The sequence below is a fragment of the Natrix helvetica genome (assembly GCF_964273705.1).
Source record: "Natrix helvetica genome assembly, chromosome: 1".
NCBI lineage: Eukaryota > Metazoa > Chordata > Lepidosauria > Squamata > Natricidae > Natrix > Natrix helvetica.
Window position 1 is genome coordinate 341,697,171 of NC_138548.1, and position 23,389 is coordinate 341,720,559.

A 23,389-nucleotide genomic window follows, 5' to 3' on the forward strand; every position below is an offset into this window, starting at 1 on the left:
CGACTGAGGTGATCTATTGATGCTTCTAAAGGAGGAGAAACTGTTTTTCTAGTCAAATAAAGGAGCCAGGGCAGCTTTCCTCTGGAGGTTGAGAGGCCACTGCTATCCTGAACAGCATCTACAGAGGTTATCTCAATCATCCAGCCAGGGATCCTCAATCTTGGCAACTTCAAGACTTATGGACTTCAACTCCCAGACTTCCTCAGCCAGCCATGCTGCAGGTTGGATACCATGCTGGCTGGCTGAGGAATACTGGGAGTTGAAGTCCATAAGTCTTAACATTGCCAAAGGTGGGGACCTCTGATCCAGGCCACGGTACTCCCAAAGGTGTTTTTTTTTCAAAAGGCAACTGGACTTTCTTGAAAACATTTCACTTCTCATCCAAGAAGCTTCTTCAGCTTCAGAGAAGCGAAACATTTTCAAGCGGGAAAAAAAGACCAAGAAAGTCCAGTTGCCTTTTGGAAAAGCACCTTTGGGACATCCTGAGCGATGCTTTATGGGATTTGATTTCAGAGCACAGAGATATACCGCTTCACAGTGCTTTACAGCCCTCTCTGAACGGTTTACAGAGACAGCCTATTGCCCCCAACAATTTGGGTCCTCCTTTTACCCACCTCGGAAGGAGGGAAGGCTGAGTCAACCCCGAGCCTAGTGAGATCCGATCTGTCAAATTGCAGTCAGCTGGCAGTCAGCAGAGGTATCCTTTAGTACTGCACTCTTAACCACTGCGCCACCGTGGCTTCAGCAATACTAAAGGGTCACGGCTTCCTTGGCACCAGCCCTGCCTCTTCCAATATCGTTTTGCCAACTCTGGAAGAAGACTGGTGATGGCTTAAGAGTGGTGATTTTGCTGACCTCTTACAGTTATCCAAACGAGAGAAAGATGGTAACAGTTTTTCACGTGGCCACAGTACAAAGTGGGGGAAAGGCAGCTGGGATGAGATCTTTTCAATACTTCCTAGCAGCTGCAAAATTATCTTTAATATTTTGTGGCTAGGAGAGGGAGGGTGGAATTTAAAGTAAGAATAAACCGATACATTCATGCATGTCTCTTTGACTTCTCTCTTAAAGTTGCATGAACTAGGAGGGGGTTAGAGGGAGGTTTAATTTGGCAATTCTTTCTTTGACAGCAGTGAAGAAACTTTCTAGTGAAGATTCCACTCTTAAAATGTTTTACCCATCTTCCTCCATGGCAGACTTGGTGCCATTTATCCGACACTAGCTGATAACCCGGCATAGCCCGGGTATGTGTTTATCCCAATCCTGTATTAGAGGGAGCCCCCTTGGGGAGTACTGCAAAGCCGTTACCATGGCAACTCCACTGTGCTGGACAGGAGAAGCCATTTTAAGGCACAACAGTCTGTATCTTAACAGAACTTGAATCCAAAATGCACACTATCACTGTCAAAAGTACTGTGACTTGACACTATAAATATAAATCAGTCCTTTTCATTTCAGCAGCCCAGGCGTTCCGGAGTTATGCTGGAACACACACACACATGGACACGGACACACACACGCACACTCCGAGGGATGTCTTACCCCCACAGTATTTTTCTCCAGAGAGTAAGTCATCTGTGTACCAAGTTTGGTTGAAATTGCTAGAGGCGTTTCAGAGTTATGCTGGAACACACACACACATACAGAGACACATTTATATATATATATAGATAGATAGATAGATAGATAGATGATAGATAGATAGATAGATAGATAGATAGATAGATAGATAGATAGATAGATAGATAGATAGATGATAGATAGATAGATAGATGATAGATAGATAGATGATAGATATAGATGATATAGATATAGATATATAGATATAGATATAGATATATATAGATGATAGATAGATAGATAGATAGATAGATAGATAGATAGATAGATAGATGATGATAGATAGATAGATGATGATAGATAGATAGATGATGATAGATAGATAGATAGATGATAGATAGATAGATAGATAAATAGATAGATAGATGATAGATAGATAGATAGATAGATGATAGATAGATAGATATAGATATATAGATATAGATGATAGATAGATGATAGATAGATAGATAGATGATAGATAGATAGATGATAGATAGATAGATGATAGATAGATAGATGATAGATAGATAGATAGATAGATAGATAGATAGATAGATAGATGATAGATAGATAGATAGATAGATAGATAGATAGATAGATAGATAGATAGATAGATAGATAGATAGATAGATAGATAAACCAGGGCTTTTCCCATGATTCAGTCTCTTCTGCTGCCTGGTTTGAAAGCTTACAGCTGTTCATTTTGTCTCGTTGATCTTTTCTTCCACTCTCTCAGTTCAAGAGGAACTTTGTAAGTTTCTATGCTGCTGCTTGTTTGTGTGTTAAAAAGGGAAGCACACCCAAGGCTGAACCTCACTCCAGGTTCGCCAAAGGCCAGCCCCAAAAGACAAAACCGTCATTGAGGAATGTTGGCCTGACATGAATCCAGTGGGTTGTAGGCACATTTTTAGGAACTAATGCACAGATGGTATTCAGCCGTTTTGGACCAGTTTGGGCAAACCGGTAGTGGCAAACTGCTGGTGGGCCCGTCCCTCCACCCTGGCTTCAAAACGTCGTATGTAGCCTTGCTTTTTACGCCACACGCACACGTGCACACTGCATGCGTGATCAAAGCACATGTACGGAAGGTTGCACGCATGCACGGAAGGCGTGCAAGTGTGGTAAACCTAAGTGAATCCCAGCGCTGAACTAATGTGAACAGACAAACCATGCTAGAAGAGACCTAAGGGACAAATCAGGATTGTTTTATTAGGATTGATACAGCACTTAGAAATAACTTAGAAGTACTTTATAAAAGGATAAAAATAAGTAGATCTTTGCCCAAAACCACTAGAAATGGTCGAAGACCAAAGGAAGAAATGGATTTGGGCAAGAGAGAATATATATATATATATAACAGTTTTCTAAAACAGTACACAGTTAAAAAAAACAAAAACAGGCCACAGCCAGACCAGGTTGCAGTCTTTAAAAATCTCTGTTCTGACAGTGAGATTCAAGGAAATGTTGCCTGAAATCAGAAAAATGCTTGGTTAGGCTGCAGCCCTGCTTAATAGTTTGGGTTTAGGAATCTAATTTACGACTTCTTTATAGACGCAAAGAAAATGAATGAAAGCGAGAAAAGGTAGATATTACAAGGGATTGAATATTAGGGGGTAGCGTTCTAAGTACATGAGGCAGCAAAGGAAAATTGGAGCTGTTGTGTCACATATACATAAGCAAATACAAAAAGAAAAAGGAGTTGGCTCAGCATCTGGATGAGCATCAAAACATCACACCAGAAATGAAACAAAGTACCTTTTAAAAACGCCTTCCTAATAATGCTGGCTTTGGGGACCACAACTACTGTTGCCATTTCAGTAAAAACGCTTAGAAACCAGCCCTATGTCCAATGACCAGCGCTTCTTTTAGAACAAGGGTCTCCAAACTTGGCGACTTTTAAGAGTTGTGGACTTCAAACTCCCAGAATTCCTCAGCCAGCCATGTTTTAGAATATCATCATCGGCAAAACACAAATCAGCTGGAGATGGCCTACCCTTAAAGTGCCAACCCCCTTCATTTATTCAGGTGTAACCTGTTCTGAATTCAAGAGGTAAGTGGGCAAAAGAGTGAAGGAACTGAGATAGAGTGGCAACTGATGCCAAAGACTGACAGTATTGTAAAAACAACAAACAACCACCTCTAGCACCCTCAGGCAGCCAGCTTTGAATGGTAGGGATCCCTCTTCTCTTAGCTAATAGTCCAATGGTCAAGCAGAATAGAACTGGATGGGACCTTGAGGTCATCTAGTCCACCCCCTTCCTGCTCTAGTCTAACATACCTGTGATGGTGAACCTACAGCATGTCTGCCTCCTGAAGCCTCCAGGAGGTGGGGGAGGCTGTTTTTGCCCTCCCCAGGCTCCTAGAAAGCCTCTGAAGCCCAGGGAGGGCGAAAAACGTCTCCATTGTGTGCCAAAAGCGGGGGGGAGGGCAGGGATCGCACACACATGCGCACACCCCCTGCTTTTGGCAAACGATGGCAAAACGGTTAGCCATCACTGCCCTATACCACTTCAGACAAGTGATTGTCTAGTGCAGTGTTTCTCAACCTTGACAACTTGAAGATGTCTGGACTTCAACTCTCAAAATTCCCCAGCCAGCAAATGCTGGCTGGGGAATTCTGGGAGTTGAAGTACGGACATCTTCAAGTTGTCAAGGTTGAGAAAAACTGGTCTAGTATCTTTTTAAAAACCTCCAGTAATGAAGCACCCACAGGTTCTGAAGGCAAAGCTGTCCCACTGGTTACCGTATTTTTCGGAGTATAAGACGCACCCTTTTCCCTCAAAAAAGAGGCTGAAAATCTGGGTGCGTCTTATACACTGAATACAGCATTTTCTGCCTCCTGAAAACCCCCCCCCTTCACCAAAATGGCCGTGCAGAGCCTTTAAGAAGGCTTCCAGAGTGTTGTTTAACAGACTCAATAGCTCAAGTTCCTTTAGGGAAAGCCCATTCAATGTCTGCATACCCTCAAGCAACTCTTATCAACCTCACACCCAGGGGTGAAATCCAGTAGGTTCTGGAGAACCGGTAGCGGAAATTTTGAGTAGTTCGGACAATACCACCCCTGGCTGGCCCCAGAGTAGGGTGGGGATGGAGATTTTGCAGTATCCTTCCCCCAGGAGTGGGGAGGGAATGGGGATTTTGCACTAACCTTCCCCTGCGATGTCCACCAAGCCACGCCCACAGAACTGGTAGTAATTTTTTTTTGAATTCCACCACTACTCACATCTATTTAATGGGAGTCCAGCTTGCCGCCCTCCCGGCTGACATTTGTTACCTCTTTCCAAACAATGATGCTTTTGACATTCTAAATACTTGACATTCTAAAGCCCCAGGTAAGAGATAATGACTCTCCTATGGCCTGCTTGAAAAAATTGCCTTATGCCCAGTACCAACGCACAGCAAGCCTATCGCAATTACAAAAGTCACAAGGAAAAAGCGGGAAACGTTCTACTGTTTAAAATACATGGCAGCTCCATGAGACGCTTCGGCTACAAGCAACCTCTGGTGGGAAAAAAAGACAATAAAATCTAAAAAACAAAAGTAAGAGCTGCTGACTGAGGGACCCCCGCAACAGCCTCGGACTTCCTCAGCGGCTCACAGAACCCTTATTATTCTTAGCATGGGTGATTTCTCTCTCCGGCTCCAGCCATTAACAGGAAAGCTCTTCTTCCTTGCCTGTATATCAGTCCCATAAATAAGGTGGAGCTGCAAGAGAAGTTACTATGTCAAGGTGGAGTGGCTGCTCTGAGCCACTTTGATGCAACGGTGTTTGGCGTTCGGATCTGTGGACTCTTGGTTTTTTCTTAGGTCGGCGCAAAACAGGACCTGGCAAGAGAGGGAAAAATCTGGATGGCACAAAGGGTTAAAAGACATTTTTTTTAAAAAAAAATGGGACATATCAGGTACGGCTGCAAACATCGAGGTCATCTGTGGGTGGCAGCCAGGAGGAGATTTTTTTTCCTGTCTCAGTGCTTCCCCCTAGTGGTTATTCAATTTTTTGCAACTCCCAAAGAGATCAAATCACTCGATCCTAAAGGAAATCAACCTTGGCTGTCCTTTGGAGCTCAAATACTTTGGCTATCAAATGAGAAGAGAGAACTCATTGGAAAAGACTCCGATGTTGGGAAGACTGAAAGCAAAATGAGAAGAAGGGGACGGATCAGATAATGCCATCGACGGAATGAACATGATTTTGGGCAAACTCCGGGAGACAGTGGAGGAAGGAAGGGCCTGGCACGCTGAACAACTACTTATCTACTAGAAATTGTATTCCCCCCTTTTCCTGGTTCCTGTTTCTAATCCCTGAGGTAATGACTGGATCCTTGGGCGTCAAGCAATCAAGCCATGATCTGCAGAGCATTCCTCTCAACTTCTTTCCAGCATCCACCTGACCTGCGTGTAGCTAGAAAGAGAAAGTTGTTCCAGTTCTACTAGTGACCCCATCAATCTTCATCTGGGACACTGGAGAAAGCTTCAGCCAAGAACCTCCACCTTGGCTGCTTCCGTCTTGGTATATAGAGCAAAGTGGGTTAAATGAAGGGGTGGGATTTACTTACCTTCCCTACCGGTTTGCAAATGTGCGCTACCTGTCTGCACATGAGCTCAGCCTTCCACGTATGTGCTTTGGCTAAAAAAAAGCGCCTAAATAGGATGGCATAGAGCAGGGGCTAACCCACCTGCGATTTCCACTACCGGTTTGAGCGAACTAGTTTGAACGGGCACAATACTACCTCTGGTTATATGAGGGGATATGTCTATAAGGAAAAGGAAAAGGAAAAAGGGAAGAAAAGGAGAAAAGGAAGGGAAAGGAGAAAGGGGAAAGCGGAGGGAAGCTCTATATAAGTGAGCGTGTGAGAGAAGAATCTATTCTGGCCCACTGTGGGTTTTTCTTTTCTTAAGCCCAACTTAGCAACTAAATAGAAAAATCCATACAGTTTTAAGGTAACATTTTTAGAAAGGATTGTTCTTGGCTTCTTTCTAGGGTTCACAGAGAACAACATGCCAAATCACCCAGCTGCTTTCCATGTCCATAGGAGGATTAGAATCCATGTCTTCACCATTGGACCAAACTACTATCCACTAATTCAGCTCCCAAAGGACTCCCCAATCACGAATATTGCCCCCCCCCACTAGACTGTGTGGGTCCTACCCTACCTTGAGGAAGAGAGACTTCCTTTTAAAAAATGAGAATTCAGATTCCAGTGTTGCTGAGCTATGTCTTCTAAATCGGTCCTGCAGTTTGCTAATATAACAGAGAGAGAGAGTTTATACAGCATTACCTCCTCTGGCAACCGTGGGCACTGAGCAGTAATGGGAGAAGAGGAAAGCGATTTCATACTTACCGCTTGCGCCCATCCAGAATATGGTCCCCAAAGGCTGCGGAAGAAATTTCCTGTAGGCGAAACAAACTTTAATTAGAATGTGGTAAACAGCAAGTCCACAGAGCTCAAACAATGGAATAAGGGCTGATTTCCCAAATTAGTTCACATCCCTTCCCATATTACTGTATTTCAGTTCTAGGGGGCTGCTGGAAAAGAAATTAAAAATTTAACAGGACTTGTAAGGTAAAGTTAAAGGTTCCCCTCACACATATGTGCTAGTCATTCCAGACTCTAGGGGGCAGTGCTCATCTCCATATCAAAGCCGAGGAGCCAGCACTGTCCAAAGATGTCTCCGTGGTCATGTGGCCAGCATGACTCAACACCGAAGGCGCATGGAACGCTGTTACCTTCCCACCAAATGTGGTTCCTATTTTTCTACTTGCATTTTTACATGCTTTCGAACTGCTAGGTTGGCAGAAGCTGGGACAAGTAACGGGAGCTCATTCCATTACACGGCGCTAGGGATTCAAACTGCCGACCTTTCTGATCGACAATCTCAGCGTCTTAGCCACTGAGCCACCACGTCCGAACTTGTATCAAGCTTTAAATATCTATTGATGGTTCTGCATGTATCTAGATAACCAACAGAGGTTTCCTGTCCCAGAATATCCAGAAAACAATCACTACTATTTTAAGGTGGTTTTTTTTCCAAACTAAAAGAGGCTTTTGCGGAGTTTATTTTTGCCATTTTATTTGTATTGCCATGTCTCATATTGTTTCATTGCAGTCATGGTTTTATATAATATGATTAGGGTTTATTACCATTCTATGATTTAAGATGCTTAAAAATAGAGAAAGAAAAATAAACATTCTATCAATGTTCGTTACAATTTAGAAGGGCAACATTCCAAGGATAAAAATAGTTGGCTTTTCATCCTTAATAATTGGCTACTACATACCTAAAGCCCTTCATGTGTTGGAAAGTACATTTTGTTTATGGAGCTGAACTTTGTTTAATTTTACTCCTCTGAAACTCATTCAGCCTATGCTTTTAGGAAGTGTCTACCAGTGTCCCAATGCTGGACTACAACTAGAGGCAATGCAGGGGAAGCTGACATACCCTGTTTCCCCAAAAATAAAACCTCCCCGGATAATAAGCCCAATTGGGCTTTTGAGTGCATGCGCTAAAATAAACCTTCCCCTGAAAATAAGCCTCCCCTAAAATATTGCAATACAGCAGCAGCCATGAGGTGACCACGCTCGTCTCCTCCTGCACCTTAAAAATAATAAGACCTCCCCGAAAATAAGGCTAAGTGCTTATTTTGGGGGTCAAAAGAAAATAAGACCACGTCTCATTTTGGGGAAAACACGGTATCTAGCTTAGCTGCTGACCAGTTATCCTTCCTTCCACCGAGACTATCCTTTGTAACGCTATCTGACGGATAGGAAAATTCATGGAAATAAGCTTTGCTTGTGGAACTGCTATTTATAATTCCTCTCTGCTTCCTGTAAGGCTAATGCCCTCCAGTTTTATCATTAGCTACTACAGGAAATAAGATGTGATTGATATCGGTCTGATCCCTCACAACTGTCACCTCCTGTTTGGACTACTGCGTATGCTTCATATGGGGATGTCCTTGAAGACATTTGGAAACTGGACCGGACCAGAATGCATTGGCACACAGAAAGTTTGGGGTGTCCTACGGTTCACCCAAGTAATACCACTGCTGTGTGAGCTGCACCAGCTTCCAGTTGCAATTCAAGCTGCTGGTTATTATCTTTAAAGTCCTACATCGCACAGGGATAGATTACCTCTGGGATTGCCTCTCCCTGAGCGTATCTCCTGCCCCTACTACGTTAGATAGGCTGGGTGTGCTCTAGTTCCCTCTCCTACAAGAGTCTTGTGGGCAGAGTGGTCAGCATGTAGTATTGCAGGAAAACTCTGCCGGCAGTCTGGAGTTCAAATCTCCCCAGGTTGAAGGTTGACTCAAGCCTTCCATCCTTCCGAGGTCGGTAAAAGGAGAACCCAGATTGTTGAGGGCAATGGGCTGACTCTGTAAACCTCTTAGAGGGAACTGTAAAGCACTGTGAAGTGGTATATAAGTGCTCTACCGCTGTTGCTCAATGTTGCTATTTAAGATGGTCACCAGCAAGCAGGACCTGTTCCAAAGTACCCTCACCAATCTCTCGATGGACACGCTCCGTCACACTGCGGGCCCCCATCCCCAACTCTTGGCCATAGTAACGCTTGGCAACCTGCCATATGTGGGTGTCCACTGGTACAGCTTCCGTCTTGTCCAGTGCCATGAGACACACACAATCAGCCACCTGCGAGGGAAAAGAAACGTTTGCAACGTAACAACGTTTATCAAATTTACGTGACGCCGTATCCTCTATATCAAGGGTCCCATTTGGAACCAGGCTGTGGAAGTGGTTGGTAAGAATGCACGGGAGTGTGTGCATCCCCGCTTGTGCGAGCAGTGGGCAGGCATGGGCGCACGCTCTCCATTTGCACAAACAGCAGGCGTGCGTACACATCACTCGTTTGGAGCCATCACCCTCCTCCCACCCACACCCCCGCCCCAAGATGGGGAACTCTACTTTATACATAAGAATTCCAATAACATAAAAAGGAAAAGGTAAAGGTTCCCCTCGCACATATGTGCTAGTCGTTCCCGACTCTAGGGGGCGGTGCTCATCTCCGTTTCAAAGCCGAAGAGCCAGCGCTGTCCGAAGATGTCTCCATGGTCATGTGGTTGGCATGACTAAATGCCGAAGGTGCATGGAACGATGTTACCTTCCCACCAAAGGTGGTCCCTATTTTTCTACTTGCATTTTTACCTGCTTTCCAACTGCTAGGTTGGCAGAAGCTGGGACAAGTAACGGGAGCTCACTCCGTTATGCAGCCCTAGGGATTCGAACCGCCGACCTTTCTGATCGATAAGCTCAGCATCTTAGCCACTGAGCCACCGCGTCCCACTCCAATCCCGTATGACATATTAAAGCAATTGAACTCCCTCTAATCACAGCAACGAACAATCAACTTTACAAATAAATGCAGATAGCATTCCAACATAACCCCAAATGCTCTTCAGATGGAGAAGCCAATCTGGCTTCTAGAGCAGGGGTCTTTTAAGACTTGTGGGCTTCAATTCCCAGAATTCTGGGAGCAAAAAGTCCACAAATCTTAATGTTGCTAAGTTTGGGAGACCCCCGGCTCTAGTGGGAGGGAGGCTGATCCACAGAATCAGGGTCATTATAATAATTGCATGCTTCTTCAGTTTCCCTGGTCTCATGAAATGTTTTCCTCAGGCTGAACAAACTTAATAGGTTTATTCTAGCTAGAAAATACCACTGCTATTGTTTGACTATCAGAGATAATCAGAAGTAGGGCCAAGGAATAGGGTGTATTTGGCTTTTGCCTTAAGCCAACTGGGGCTTCAAATATGGGCCTCAGCTAAGTTTTTACTCAAAGTAAGAGTCCATTGTTTAGTTGGGGCCTCAAACTCAAGCCTTTGCTGTGTTTTTCCAGTTATAACCCACTGTTTGTTGCATAAATGGTAATTTTTCGTTTCTGTTATATCTGAAGCCTCAAAAGTTGGAATTGGCCTAGGGCAGGGATCGGCAACCTTAAAGACTCAAGAGCCACAAGGGTCCTAACCGGAAGCCCCCCGTTCCATTCTGGAGCACGAGCGGAAGTCCGGTTCCCGCACCATAGAGTCTCCTCCTAGCGCAGCATCCTTTTTCCTCTACCTGTCCTAACCGAAAGCCCCATCAATTGTGGAGCTGCAGCAGAGGGATGAAAGAGGTTGCTGACTCCTGGCCTAGGTGTTTCTGGATCTCGGGGTGGGTAGAGAGGGCGGCCTTGATCACCTCCCACAGCAAAAACAAAGCTACCTCAAACCCTTTTTCACAAGCCGCACCTACATTTCCCCCACAAATAGGTACAACCGAACCCACACGCTTTGGTTGAACAGCAAAACAGGGATGGAGGGAGCCAGGTTTATGCTCACCTTGACTCCCACTCCTGGAAGGGTGCACAAGGCATGGCGAGCCTGCTCATAAGGGACAGTGCGCAACTGCTGAAGGCCAGCGGCCCCACCCAGAGTCTTCAGGACAGCTCGGGCGCTCTCGCTAATAAACCGTGCCCGATAACCGAATCCCAGGTCCCTCAGCCGAGCCTCTGTATCTGCCCCTGCAAGAAGTGGAGACATGAAGCCAAATCCAGAAATAATTCTATTTTCAAGAAGAAATACAGTTGCCCCTTGAAGGGATGGGCGGCATGTAAATGCAACAAATAAACAGGCAGTGCAACATCAATCAACTGCCTAACAATGAGAAACCGACAGCTTGCAGCCAGGTACTAAAGCAGCGATGGCGAACCTTTTTTGGCTCAAGTGTCATAAGTGGGGGGAGCGTGTGTGGGCATGCCGCACCCATAATGCAATGTGCGACCCCTCCAGTGCACATGCACGCACTACAGGCGCGCCCCTCCCCCATTTTTACATGCTTTTTTCGCCCTCCCCAGGCTCCAGAGGCTTTATAGGAGCATGGGGAGGGCAAAAACAGCCTCCCCCGCCACCCCCGGACACCCTCCGCAGGCTTCGGGGACCTTCAGGAGGCTTCCCTGAAGCCTTTGGAGCAGTCAAAATGACTCTCCAAGCAAACCGGAAGTCAGTTTCTGAACTTCCGGTTTGCCCGTAGGGGCGGTTTTTTTACGCTCTGGAGGCTTCACTGAAGCTCATGAAGCCTCCAGAGGGCCTCGGGGGGGCGGGGGAGGCTCTTTTCACCCTCCCCAGGCTCCTATAAAGCCTCTGGAGCCTGAGGAGGGCAAAAAATGGCTTTAAAAAAGGTGAAGTTAGTTGGCAAGCGCGCGCATGCGCGCTGGCTAGCTGACAGGGCAGCGCCACGTGTGCCCTGACAAATGGCTCCGCATGCTACTTGTGGCCGTAGGGTCGCCATCACTGTACTAAAGGAACCATCGAGCGACACCATCATTTTAACGGAGTTACCTACTCCAAACTAAGATTTCAATCAGAGAAGGATTAGTTTTGTTCACTTTAGTCCTAACCGTAGATCTGCTACTGTTCTCGCCAAATCTTTCAAGAAACTGTTAAACAGCTCTTCGTTAAAGTAGGGGGAAAAAAATCAGAATTTTCCTTTGGTAAAACAAATAGAATTTCTGCTGCAGGATGGATCTTGGTAGCTCATCTCTGGGATGTATTTTATTTTCTTATAACTTGCTTCAGTTACCTAAGCTACTAGTTACCTGGTTCATATTTTAGCAATGAGCAATAGCTATTAAGCAAAGGTGTGAATGGGGAGAGCATCAAGTCACTCTTCATTGGCACGTCGTTACACATCTAACAAATCTTTGCCCAAGCAACGATTCAAAGTATCTTTCAAGGAAGATTTGTTGTTGTTGTTAATTGCGAAGTCGTGTCCGACCCATCGCAATCCCATGGACAATGTTCCTCCAGGCCTTCCTGTCCTCTACCATCCTCTGGAGACCATTTAAGCTCACGCCTACTGCTTCAGTGACTCCATCCAGCCACCTCACTCTCTGTGGTCTCCTTCTTCTTTTGCCTTCAATCTTTCCCAGCATTAGGCTCTTCTCCAGTGAGTCCTTCCTTCTCATTAGGTGGCCAAAGTATTTGAGTTTCATCTTCAGGACCTGTCCTTCTAAGGGTTGATCTCCTCTACGACTGACCGCTTTGATCGCCTTGCAGTCCAAGGGACTTGCAGGAGCAAGGTTTAGTTTATGAGACTGGGTATCTTCTCCCACTTCCATTCATTCTTTCTGTACTATTGATTGATGGTGAGAAGACTAGACAGGCTCAAAACTGACTGCGGATGTCTACATTCCCAACAATTGTCAATTCCCTTTTAACATTAAACTTCCAGCATTTCCATGTGCAATCTTACATTGACTTTCCCTTCAGATCATTGTCCACTTGGCTGTATTCATCTTTTACAAGCCTGAATTGACAGTGGATCCCTTATCCTTGCTGTGTCGTGTTCCCAAGCACTTTAAAACATTTCTTCAACTGTTCTGTACTGAGAACGATGGGTGGCTGAACGATACTCAGAATGTGACATCAACTATATGACCTACAATAAATTAAGAGGTCTTAAATAACTGCTGAATTGGTCTTCAGAGAGTCATACTGAGAGAGCGTACAAAATACTTGGCTCTCGAGAGTTTTCCTAGTTGCAGATTGCTGAGAGATTTTGGTACTGGTGGTATACAAAGTGAAACGTCCTGTTGTGGTAGGAATTATGACTACAACCAGGGGTGGAATTCTACCAGTTTGGACCAGTTCGGGCGAACCAGTAGCTCCGACTCTCACCTGGGAGCGAACCGGTTCACTCCGACTTTGAAATGGGCCCCTGTGCTATACTCACCTATATTTCGTTTTCCGAAGCCCAGCTGATTGGCGCGGCAGAGTGGATTGCTGTGCCTCAGCTGTTTTTCTCGCCAGCAGTAACGCTGAAGGTAAGTTTTTGGTCAAGTGGGCACCCGCGCACAGCACACGCCAGGCGTGTGTGTGTGCACGAAGTGCGCGGTCAGCGAACCGGTTGTTAAACCGGTAGGATCCCACCCCTGACTACAACTAAGATATGTGGCGATGTAATTTATTTACTGTATTTTTTGGAGTATAAGACGCAATGGAGTATAAGAAGCACCAAGATTTTGAAGAAGTAAATTAAAATAAAAAGTTTTTGCACTCTGCAGACCTCCCAAACTCTCTGCACGTCTCATTTTTTGTGAAACATGGGGCATGCAAAGAGTTTGAGAGGCCTGCAAAGTGCTCCTGGGGGCTGGGGGGGGGACAAGCAAAAAACTGCCCATTTTTTGCCAAAAAAAGGTCACGCATAGCCTTTAGGAGGCTTGTAGAGTGCTCCGGGGGGGGGGGGGGTGCGGGACGAGTGAAAAACTGTCTGTTTTTGCTCGCTTTTGCTCCCCACCCACCCGGCCCCCCGGAACACTTTAAGAGAGTTCTTAAAATACATTTACTGCCCACGGCTTTTGAAAGGACCCCCGTTTTTTAAAAAAATGCTTCCCCTCAAATTGTTGTGGCGATCTGACAGGAATAATCAGGGATGAATCAACCATTCTCTTTACATCCTTTCTGAAAAGTTTTTTTAAAAGTGATTTCGGGGATTTAATTTTTTAAAAAAAACCACACCGGCTTTTCGTTTCGGTAACATCGTCATCTTTGAACTTGCTGTACATATATTTGTGCTTGTGTACAGGGCTTTAATAAAAAGATTTTTTTAAAACCCTCTGCACGGCCATTTTTCCAAAGGGGGTGGGGTTTCAGGAGACCAAAAATACCGTATTTAGTGTATAAGACGCACCCAGATTTTCACTCTCTTTTGGGGGGGGGGTGCGTCTTATACTCAGAAAAATACGGTACCTATCTCTTTATTATTTCAGAAAGAGCTCCTTTGTGATTTAGAGCAGAACTGTAGGAAAGTTGCATGTTGAGTCAGCCAGCACTGTGACTCTTAAAGTAGAGACAAATATCAGAAACCAGACCAAGGGTCCTTCCTTAGAGTTAAACAGAAAGTGAGAAAAGAGGAAAATGCAACCAGGGCCCTCTGAAACAGGAAGGTTAAAAGGAGTGTTCCCACACTCTCCCCTCTGACATTCTGCAAACACTCCAAAAGATGTTTGACATCAACGAAGAACTTCCCTATGTGTGGTGAAGGGAAAGGACCGGTCTCTGTGTGAGGAAAGTGCCAGTTTTTGCAGGCCCAGTGCTTGTTAAGCATAAAGGTTGCTTGGAGGAAAGAAAGAGGCGTAGGGTTGGAGGAGAAGGATGAGGGAGAGGGCAGATGCTTTAGATAAAACGTCTGCTGCCGGAGTGTCCAATCTTGGCAAGTTTTAAGACTTGTGGACTTCAACTCCCAGCATGAGGAATTCTGGGAGCTGAAATCCACAAGCCTTAAAGTTGCCAAGGTTGGACACCCCTGGTCTACTGGATTACCTGATCAGGCCTGCCTCAGTCAACTCCTCCTCTGGTGCCTGGTTGAGACTCAACTCCTTGCCTGTGCTGCTACATGCAAGCCAGCACCCATAATAGTATGTGGGAATGATCTTTGAAGATGAGGAGGGGGAGGAGAAAGCGGGGGAGGGGAGGGAGACACACAACCAGGGGAATGGTTGGATAAAAGGCAGATTTCCTTGAAGCAGGAATGCGAATGTAGCACAAACGTCTTTTGATATGGGGGCAGAAGAACACTTCTTTTTGATGTAGTCTGGAGGCGTTTAAGAAGAGGTAGACAGCTGTTTATCAAATACTAGCTGGTAACCTGGCGTTGCCCAGGTATTTATTTATAGGGAGAAAATATCCGGACCAAACATAATTTCTAATGTTGGATTTTCCCCTTTACCAGAGGCAGCCCACTTGTGGAGTACTGTGAAGCCATTACCATGGCAACTCCACTGCACTGTACAGTAGGAATCCATTTTATGGCAGTATAGTAGAAGCCATGTTTAAGGAACAACAGGCTGTATCTTAACAGACCACCCCCACCCCCCGAGGGGTTTTAGGGATGTCTTACCCCCACAGTATTTTTCTTCAGAGAGTGAGTCATCTGTGTACCAAGTTTGGTTGAAATTGCTCAAGGCGTTCCAGAGTTATGCTGGAACATACATACACACAGCCATTTTTATATATATAGAAGAGAAGGAGAAGGAGATTGTATAGGTCTCCTGCGAGAGTAGCGGGATGGAGAGTAGGGGGATGTCATTGGTGTATCCTTTGGGGGATAGAACAGAAAGCAGAGAAGGAGTCAGAAGACGTAGGTGGGATGGTTTGTGGAGGGAAAGGCCGCAAAGCAACTATGAGGCCTAAGGTTTTACCTGCCATTGCTTGCAGTGAGGGGAAGGCATGATAGGTCTTGGTATCCAGCTGGCAGAGGCGGCGCCCAAAGGCCTGGCACAGGTGTTGAATCATGTTGGTGATGCGGGACAAGTGGTTGTTGGAGGTGCAGATAAAGGAGAAGAGGCACTCCACCGGGTCCTGCCGCAGCACCCGGACACCTGGAGAAAGAAAGAGTCACTAGATCTTTTTCTGCCATCCGTTTTGTATGTTTCTATGTTTCCTACCACTAGTCACATACTTTATGTTTAAGCTAAGAAACTCAGTTTTCCTTGCCGCTGAATTATACTGTGGTTTCTGATTTCTGGATTTTCATGGTACTAGCAGTAAGCAGAGAACCCTGAACAAGAAAGCCTCACCAATAAAGGAGAATATTTGTAGCTCAGGGTTAAAATGAGGGGTCCTTGGTGCTCTTTAAGCGTGGTTGTATTTCTTGCAGACGTTTCATTATCCAACTAGGTAACATCATCAGGGCAGCATTTTATTATCTGCAGTGCAGGTAATAAAATGTCTGTAAGAAAACACCCAAGTTCAAGGACCCCTCAAGAAAGCCTCACTTTGGGATCACCTGCCTGCCCATTTTCAAATCTCCCCCTGCCAGACAAGGACAATGTTTGTTCCATAAAATGCATAAAAATAAAGACATTTAAGAATTGAAATTCTGCGCTCTTGATACAAGACACAGTTTTGCTACTGGTCAGTTTAAAAAGGTAAAGGTTCCCTTCGTACATATATGCTACTCGTTCCTGACTCTAGGGGGTGGTGCTCATTCCTGTTTCTAAGCCTAAGAGCCAGTGCTGTCCGAAGATGTCTCCGTGGTCATGTGGCCGGCATGACTAAATGCCGAAGACGCATGGGACACTGTTACCTTCCCACCAAAGGTGGTCCCTATTTTTCTACTTGCATTTTAAACATGCTTTCGGACTGCTAAGGCTGTCAGAAGCTGGGACAAGTAACGGGAGATCACTCCATTAGGCGGTGCTAGGGATTCGAACCGTTGAACTGCCAACCTTTTTGATCGACAAACTCAGAGTCTTAGCCCCTGAACCACCTCGTCCCTTACATGGGTCAGTTACTGATTATTGCTGGTCAATTACTCTCCACTAAATAAAACATCACTTAGTTCTAATTCCTGAAAACAAGCGCTCACATACAAATTAGGATATTGTTACTATTTTTTCAACATGTAAACAAAAGTCATATATTTTTATTGTAGCAGTGCATCGTTCTCCGGGGCTAGTTTGCCTACCTGGGAATTTAACACCTACTTCCCGGAAATGCGAGTCAACGTAAGACCAACCCTGGTATAACCCCGATACGTTTACATGTAGCTGGAAATAGTCCTGGAGGATCTGAGAAGGAGTCATCCCATCTGTTCCCCGGGCCAACTCTCCAGGCAAATGGCTGCCAGAACGTTCGCTTGTCCCAGGACGATTCGGTTCTGGCTGTGTTTGCTTCCTGCTCTTCTTCAGGGGAGGTTCAGAGAGAGCTTCTTCCTCTCTGCCACCGTCCTCCTTTTCCTCTTCATGCAAGGTGTACCAGAGATGTTCCTCAGACTGTGTGAGAGTCCAGACTCGTCCGGCCAGCACGCCAGTCCAGTAGCCAGGGCTGGTTTCAGACCACCTGAGAAAATCACGGGCTAGGTTAGCAGCAGAAACAGCCAAGATGTTCTGATCTAGGCTTCATGAGAAAGTATAAATCATACTTTTAGTCCCAAAAACCCTCTTTTATTTAAATGGCTGTGAATTATGGTCATTCACACCCCGTAATGATTCACAAACGGTCTGTGAAGTGTCCAACAGATGCCTGCTGGAGTTGCCAAAGTCTTTCAGGGTAATGTTAATAAGCACCTACCTTTAACTCCCTTGAAATGCTGCCGGAGACCTTTTGCAAGGCCAAACGTAACACAGTCAAACGGAGCTTCTCAGAGTTTGGACCAACCAGAATGAACTAATTGCTTCCTGCAAAGGCTCGCGTCTGTTTACTCCTCTTTTATGACTTATGGGAGGGACCAATAATCTCCAAGCCTTACTCCCAAGTCGCCCCTTTTTTAAAAAATTGTTCTTGCCTTCTGGCAGCTCTGTGCATGTGTGCACTGGGAACAGGCTCCCCCTGTTCTTCTGCCTCGCTGATAATAATAATAATAATAATAATAATAATAATAATAATAATAATAATAATAATAATAATAATAATAATAATAAATATTTATTTCTTAGCCGCACCCTCTTCCGAAGGACTCGGGGCAGCGTACAACAAAACATAGGAAATAAATATATCGACATACATATAACAAAACATATACCAAGACATATACACGACATATACAAGGAGGAGGTAAACTGATAGATAAAAACAAGTAAAAACACAATGTTTAAAAACCCCTAAATAAATTGAATGCAATTAAAATACCCCAAATAAAAAACCCGTCAGGAGCGATATAGTTGGATCAAAGTTGAGCCAGGCCAGCAACTTGAAAAAGGTGGGTCTTGAGCTTTACACGAAAGGAGCGGAGGTCAGAGGTATTCCTAATATCCGGAGGGAGGTCATTCCACAGGGCTGGGCCCGCCACAGAGAAGGCTCTACTCCTAGACGCCGCCCCTCGACACTGTCTGGTGGACGGCACCTGGAGGAGGCCCTCTCTGTGTGAGCGGATTGGTCGCAGGGATGTATGGGGCAGAATACGATCCTGCAAGTAACTAGGTCCTGAGCCATGGAGCGCTTTAAAGATTGTTATCAAAACCTTGAAACGCACCCGATAGACCACAGGAAGCCAGTGCAGCTCGCGCAGGAACGGTGTCACATGGGAGTATCTAGTACTCCCCATAATTACCCGCGCGGCTGCGTTCTGGACCAACTGTAGCCTCCGGGTGCATTTCAAGGGAAGCCCCATGTAGAGAGCGTTACAGTAGTCCAAGCGAGACGTCACCAGCGCATGATGTCAGCACATAACTCCCAGATGGCCCTGGTCCCTTCTCTGCCTCCAAGGCAGATCCCTCATGAGAGCCTTCCCCAGCCTCCAGGACTGGCCCATCTTCCTCCCCAACCTCCTCACTGTCTGAGTCTGCCACCAGCTTTGCAAGCCAAAGGTGGACCACAACACAAGGCTCACCTAAAAAGAAAAGGCTACCCAGATCCTTCAGTCAATTTAGGTAATCCTCCACGTACAACTGCATGAAAAAGTGAATTATGGCCATTTTCACACATGACCATTGTAGCATCCCCTGTGATCACGCAATCAAAATTCGGATGCTTGGCAACTGACCCATATTTATGACGGTTGCCGTGTCCTAGCGTCATGGGATCCCCCTTTTGCGTTCTTCTGACAAGCAAAGTCAACGGGGAAGCCAGATTCACTTAACAACCATGCGACTAACTGAACAATTACGGGGATTCACTTAACAACTGTGGCAGGGAAGGTCGTACCATGGGGCAAAATTCACTTAACAACTGTCTCACTTAGCGACAGAAATGTTGGTCTCAATTGTGTTTGCAAGTCAAGGACTGCCTGTATGTAGATATTGTTTATATCTATTGGGGACTGATTTGTCAGGGTGCCAGGCTTCCAGGTCTTCTCCAGTGTTCTTGGACTTTTTCTAGGAGGGTCAGAGTTTCCCAGTTGAAACTATGATTAAATCTGTCCATGTGTTGTAAGATTCAGGAGTATTCCTCATGTTGTAGGAAGTTTTCACCCAGCCCGCTTCCAGAAAAATGAAATATTCTAGGAAATATTGAAAAGGCAGAATATTATATTTCCCTGGATGTGAAAAGGAAGAATTGAGAATAGCTCCCTGCAGCTTCCTGCCTCCACCCACTTTGTCAATGGGCCACTAAGGTGGCCAAGCCAGTCCCTTTATATAATAAAGAGTTCTCCCCTTCAGCTCCAGAGGGATGGGATTAAGGCATGATAATATTGGCCCTTTACCCATGGCATCTGAGAACTCAATCAAACCTGGATTCAAACTGCAGCCTAGAGAGTTGCCCCTGCATGGGTCCATGGGAGTCTGACAACCAATCATAATACAAGATCAAGATCAAAGGCCAGAGAGGGCATAAAACCAGGGACTCAGCATCTCAGTCCTTCCTTCTCTTTTTCTCCACCAACATTGAAGCATGTGATCACTTTTCTGTTCAGGAGCTCAAGCCATGTGGTCCTGTCCACCATTAAAACCATCTTTCCAAGCAGCCTCCATGTCTCCAGTGTTTTTTTCCCCACTTGGAGCTGAACCCAGAAGGACATTTCTTCCAACAATGTATTCTGGCTTCTAGTTGGTGTCCATGGAGACTGGATGTGCTAAAACACTATGTATAGATTTGCTATGGTGTGGTATGTCCAGTTCTTGGAAAGCATCTTCACTTTAAATATTAATAATTATATTAGATTGCATGATGGTACTGCTAACATTTTGCTAGCATACAAAATGAGAAAAGAAAAAAAAGGAAGCTTCTTATAGCTACAGTAGTGAGTTTGTTTTTCAACTAACTTGATAGCTTCTCTGACAGCTGCTCTCCAATCAACTCAGATTAACTCTCTAAACTGTTTGAGCAAATAACCAGTGATAGAAGCCGGCTTCTACCGTTAAGCTACTCCTTTCCCCAAAGTTACGAAAGTTATTATTATTTCCTGCCTTTTATCTATAGAGCACTCAAAGGTAAACAAGCTAAGTTGTTATCGCCTTAACATGCAATTACCTTTATTAGTGGTGCAATTCAAAAAATGCATGGTTACAAGGTACAGGATGAATTCCCTTATTGAAAACAGAAGGAGAAATAAATTTATTTCTGGAAGAAAGGCACTCCGTTGCTGGCAACTGATCAAGGAGAAGCTTCTTCCTCATCTATCCTACAATTGGGCCTCTGAGGGTCTAGGCAATGTTAATGTTATTTATTTCTTTAAAGCCTTAGGTATGGCCACACCTGGAATACTGCATCTAGATTTGGTCACCACCACATTACAAAAAAGATGTTGAGGCTTTGGAAAAAGTGCAAAGAAGAGCAATTAAGGTGATTAAAGGCCTGGAGACAAAAACATGAAGGACAGTTGCAGGAATTGGGTAAGGCCAGTCTAGAGAAAAGAAGAACTTAGGGGTGACATGATAGCAGTACTCCAGTATTTGAGGGGTTGCCACAAAGAAGAGGAGGGGGTCAACTAATTTTTCAGAGCACCAGAAGTCAAGACAAGAAACAATGGATGGAAACTAATCAAGGAGAGAAGCAACCCGGAATTAAGGAGAAACTTCCTAACAGTGAGGACAATTAACCGGTGGAACAGCTTGCCTTCAGAAGTTATAGGCGCCTCATCACTGGAGGTTTTTAAGAAAAGACTGGACAGTCACCTATCTGAAATGATATAAGCCAGGGTCTCCTGCTTGAGCAGGGGGCGGGACTAGAAGACTTCCAAGATCCCTTCCAGTTCTATTCTGATTATAACCACAAAATATACAAATAAAATAAAACTGACGTTCAGACTAAATTTTGTTACAGTCCCTAAAGAACTTCAGATTGTGGATGAAAGTCAGTGTAATGCAATTTGTCATTTAGAGAAACAGTCTCAAAGGTGTTTTTTTTTTCAACGGCAACTGGACTTTGTTTTTTCTTGAAGATGTTTTTGCTTCTCATCTAAGAAGCTTCTTCGATTCTGACTGAATGGTGGAGGATAGAAGGATTTAAATCGTTCAGTCAGAACTGAAGAAGTTTCCTGGATGAGAAGTGAAACATCTTTAAGGAAAAACAAAGTCCAGTTGTCTTTTAAAAAGATGAGAAGGATAATAGTAATACAGCTCTATTACATGGTTAATACCTTTAGGCATAAGACAGTGCTGTGGGAGTTAGGTGTTTTACTGCAGGCTACTTCAGCTGACTGCTGGCTACAGTTTGGCAGTTCGAATCCCACCAGGCTCAAGGTTGACTCAGCCCTCCATCCTTCCAAGGTGGGTAAAATGAGGACCCAGATTGTTGGGGGCAATATGCTGATTTTGTAAACTGCTTAAGAGGGCTGTAAAAGCACTGTGAAGCAGTACATAAGTCTAAGTGCTATTGCTACAGCTACTAGCAGAGTGATGGCATGGGGGAAAAGCTATCTTTGTGCCTAATTGTTTTGGCATGCCATGCCCAATAGCGGCATCCTGAGGGGAGAAGTTGAAATGGTTTATGTCCAGGATGTGAGAGATCTGAAGATATTGACTCAGCCCTCCTTCTGGCTGGTGCTCAATGGAAGGGAGGCTGGTTACAATTGTTTTTTTCTGAAGTCTAACCATTGGACTACGTTGAAGTCTGTACCTGTCCTATTTGGTTGCAGATTTCACCTGATGCAGATTTTTCATAGGTGTGTAAGAGATCTATGAAGTCCTTGGGGCTAATTGGACAATGAAGCATCTGCAAGTGAGCAACCAAGCTGAGAGAGTAACAAGAACTCCCCAGTTCAACCCTGAGCTACATATCTTGTCTTCTATTACAATGATCTCTCAGGTTCTCTGACAATACGATAGCAGCATGAAGAGAATTCAGGGAGCCAATGGCTGTGGCCAGAGCGAAGGATTTGTAGCTCAAGGCTTCAGCTCCATGAAGCCAAGATTACACCCATAAAACAAAAGAGTTCAAAAAGACCGAGTAGATTCTACTGATGCTTCAAAGAATTAGAAGGGCTTTTTATTATTTAATGATATTGTGGCTTTGGGAGGGGAGGGAGAAAAGGGGCAGCACCGTTGGCAAAATGCAAGGGGTAGCCGCACCTTCCTCCCCCCTCCCCAAAAAACCCTAAGGAGTGCCATCCCCTTCTTTGCAAAAAGATGGGTTTTCATCCTTCCTACAAGTGGTAAAGGGAAAGGAATCCCTGCGGATTTTACTTCGCCAGCCCTTACCAACTATAGGGGGCGGTGCTCATCTTCCTTTCTCTTACAAATGGGGGATGAAACATAATAATAAGGATGATGATGATGATCATTGGTGGTTGCGGATGATGGGAAAAGCTCGCAGGAGCATTGCTTGCACAAGGCAGAATATATACCAAGAGAGCCTGGCCAACATCTCTCGCTCTTTCCCCCCAACGAGCCTGTCTGGGCTTTTATGCATGCATTCAAAGCGCTTGCTTCCTTCATCACCAGGCCTCCGTGCACCCCCAAAGCTGCACAACCCTGGGGCGTAGCCAAGGGGGAAGCAAGGCAGCAAACCCAGAGAGGGGCAAGTTAAAAAATGACTGCGGAGGAGAAGCCAACCAAGGGCGAACGGCGATGCAAAGAAAGAAAGAAAAGGGCCGAGGGGAAAATTCAAGGGAATGCTTTCGAAAAAGGTTGCAATTCCTGGCTGGGAGCCGCCAGGGGGCGCACTAACCGGAAGGTCTGCCCGCCACAGAGTACCAGGTCAAGGCGGAGTTCGGTGCGCGGGCAAGGCAGGGAGCGCCAGGGTGTCGCTCGAGGCAGCTGGGTCGGCCGGGGGTTCATGTTGTGCCTTCTGCTGTCCGCTGTCCTTAGGGATGAGCGCGCTCCGGCCGCAGCTCTGGCTGCACCAGTTTGGCGCAAAACCCGTACCTCCGAGTCCGTAAAATCACCATAGAGCGCAATTTAGAGGAGGGGCCGC

General features: G+C 45.3%; 1 protein-coding gene across 1 annotated transcript; it reads right to left on the reverse strand.

The window, feature by feature from the left end:
• Window positions 1-2,786: 2,786 nt before the first annotated feature.
• On the reverse strand, window positions 2,787-23,363 carry OGG1 (8-oxoguanine DNA glycosylase; the record flags this gene model as incomplete). Its single annotated transcript, XM_081935795.1, is given in 8 exon segments — window positions 2,787-5,427; window positions 6,945-6,994; window positions 9,104-9,251; window positions 10,937-11,118; window positions 15,796-15,975; window positions 17,064-17,437; window positions 23,144-23,312; window positions 23,315-23,363. Coding segments are annotated over 8 exon segments (1,257 nt in total). The 3' UTR covers window positions 2,787-5,322.
• Window positions 23,364-23,389: the final 26 nt, after the last annotated feature.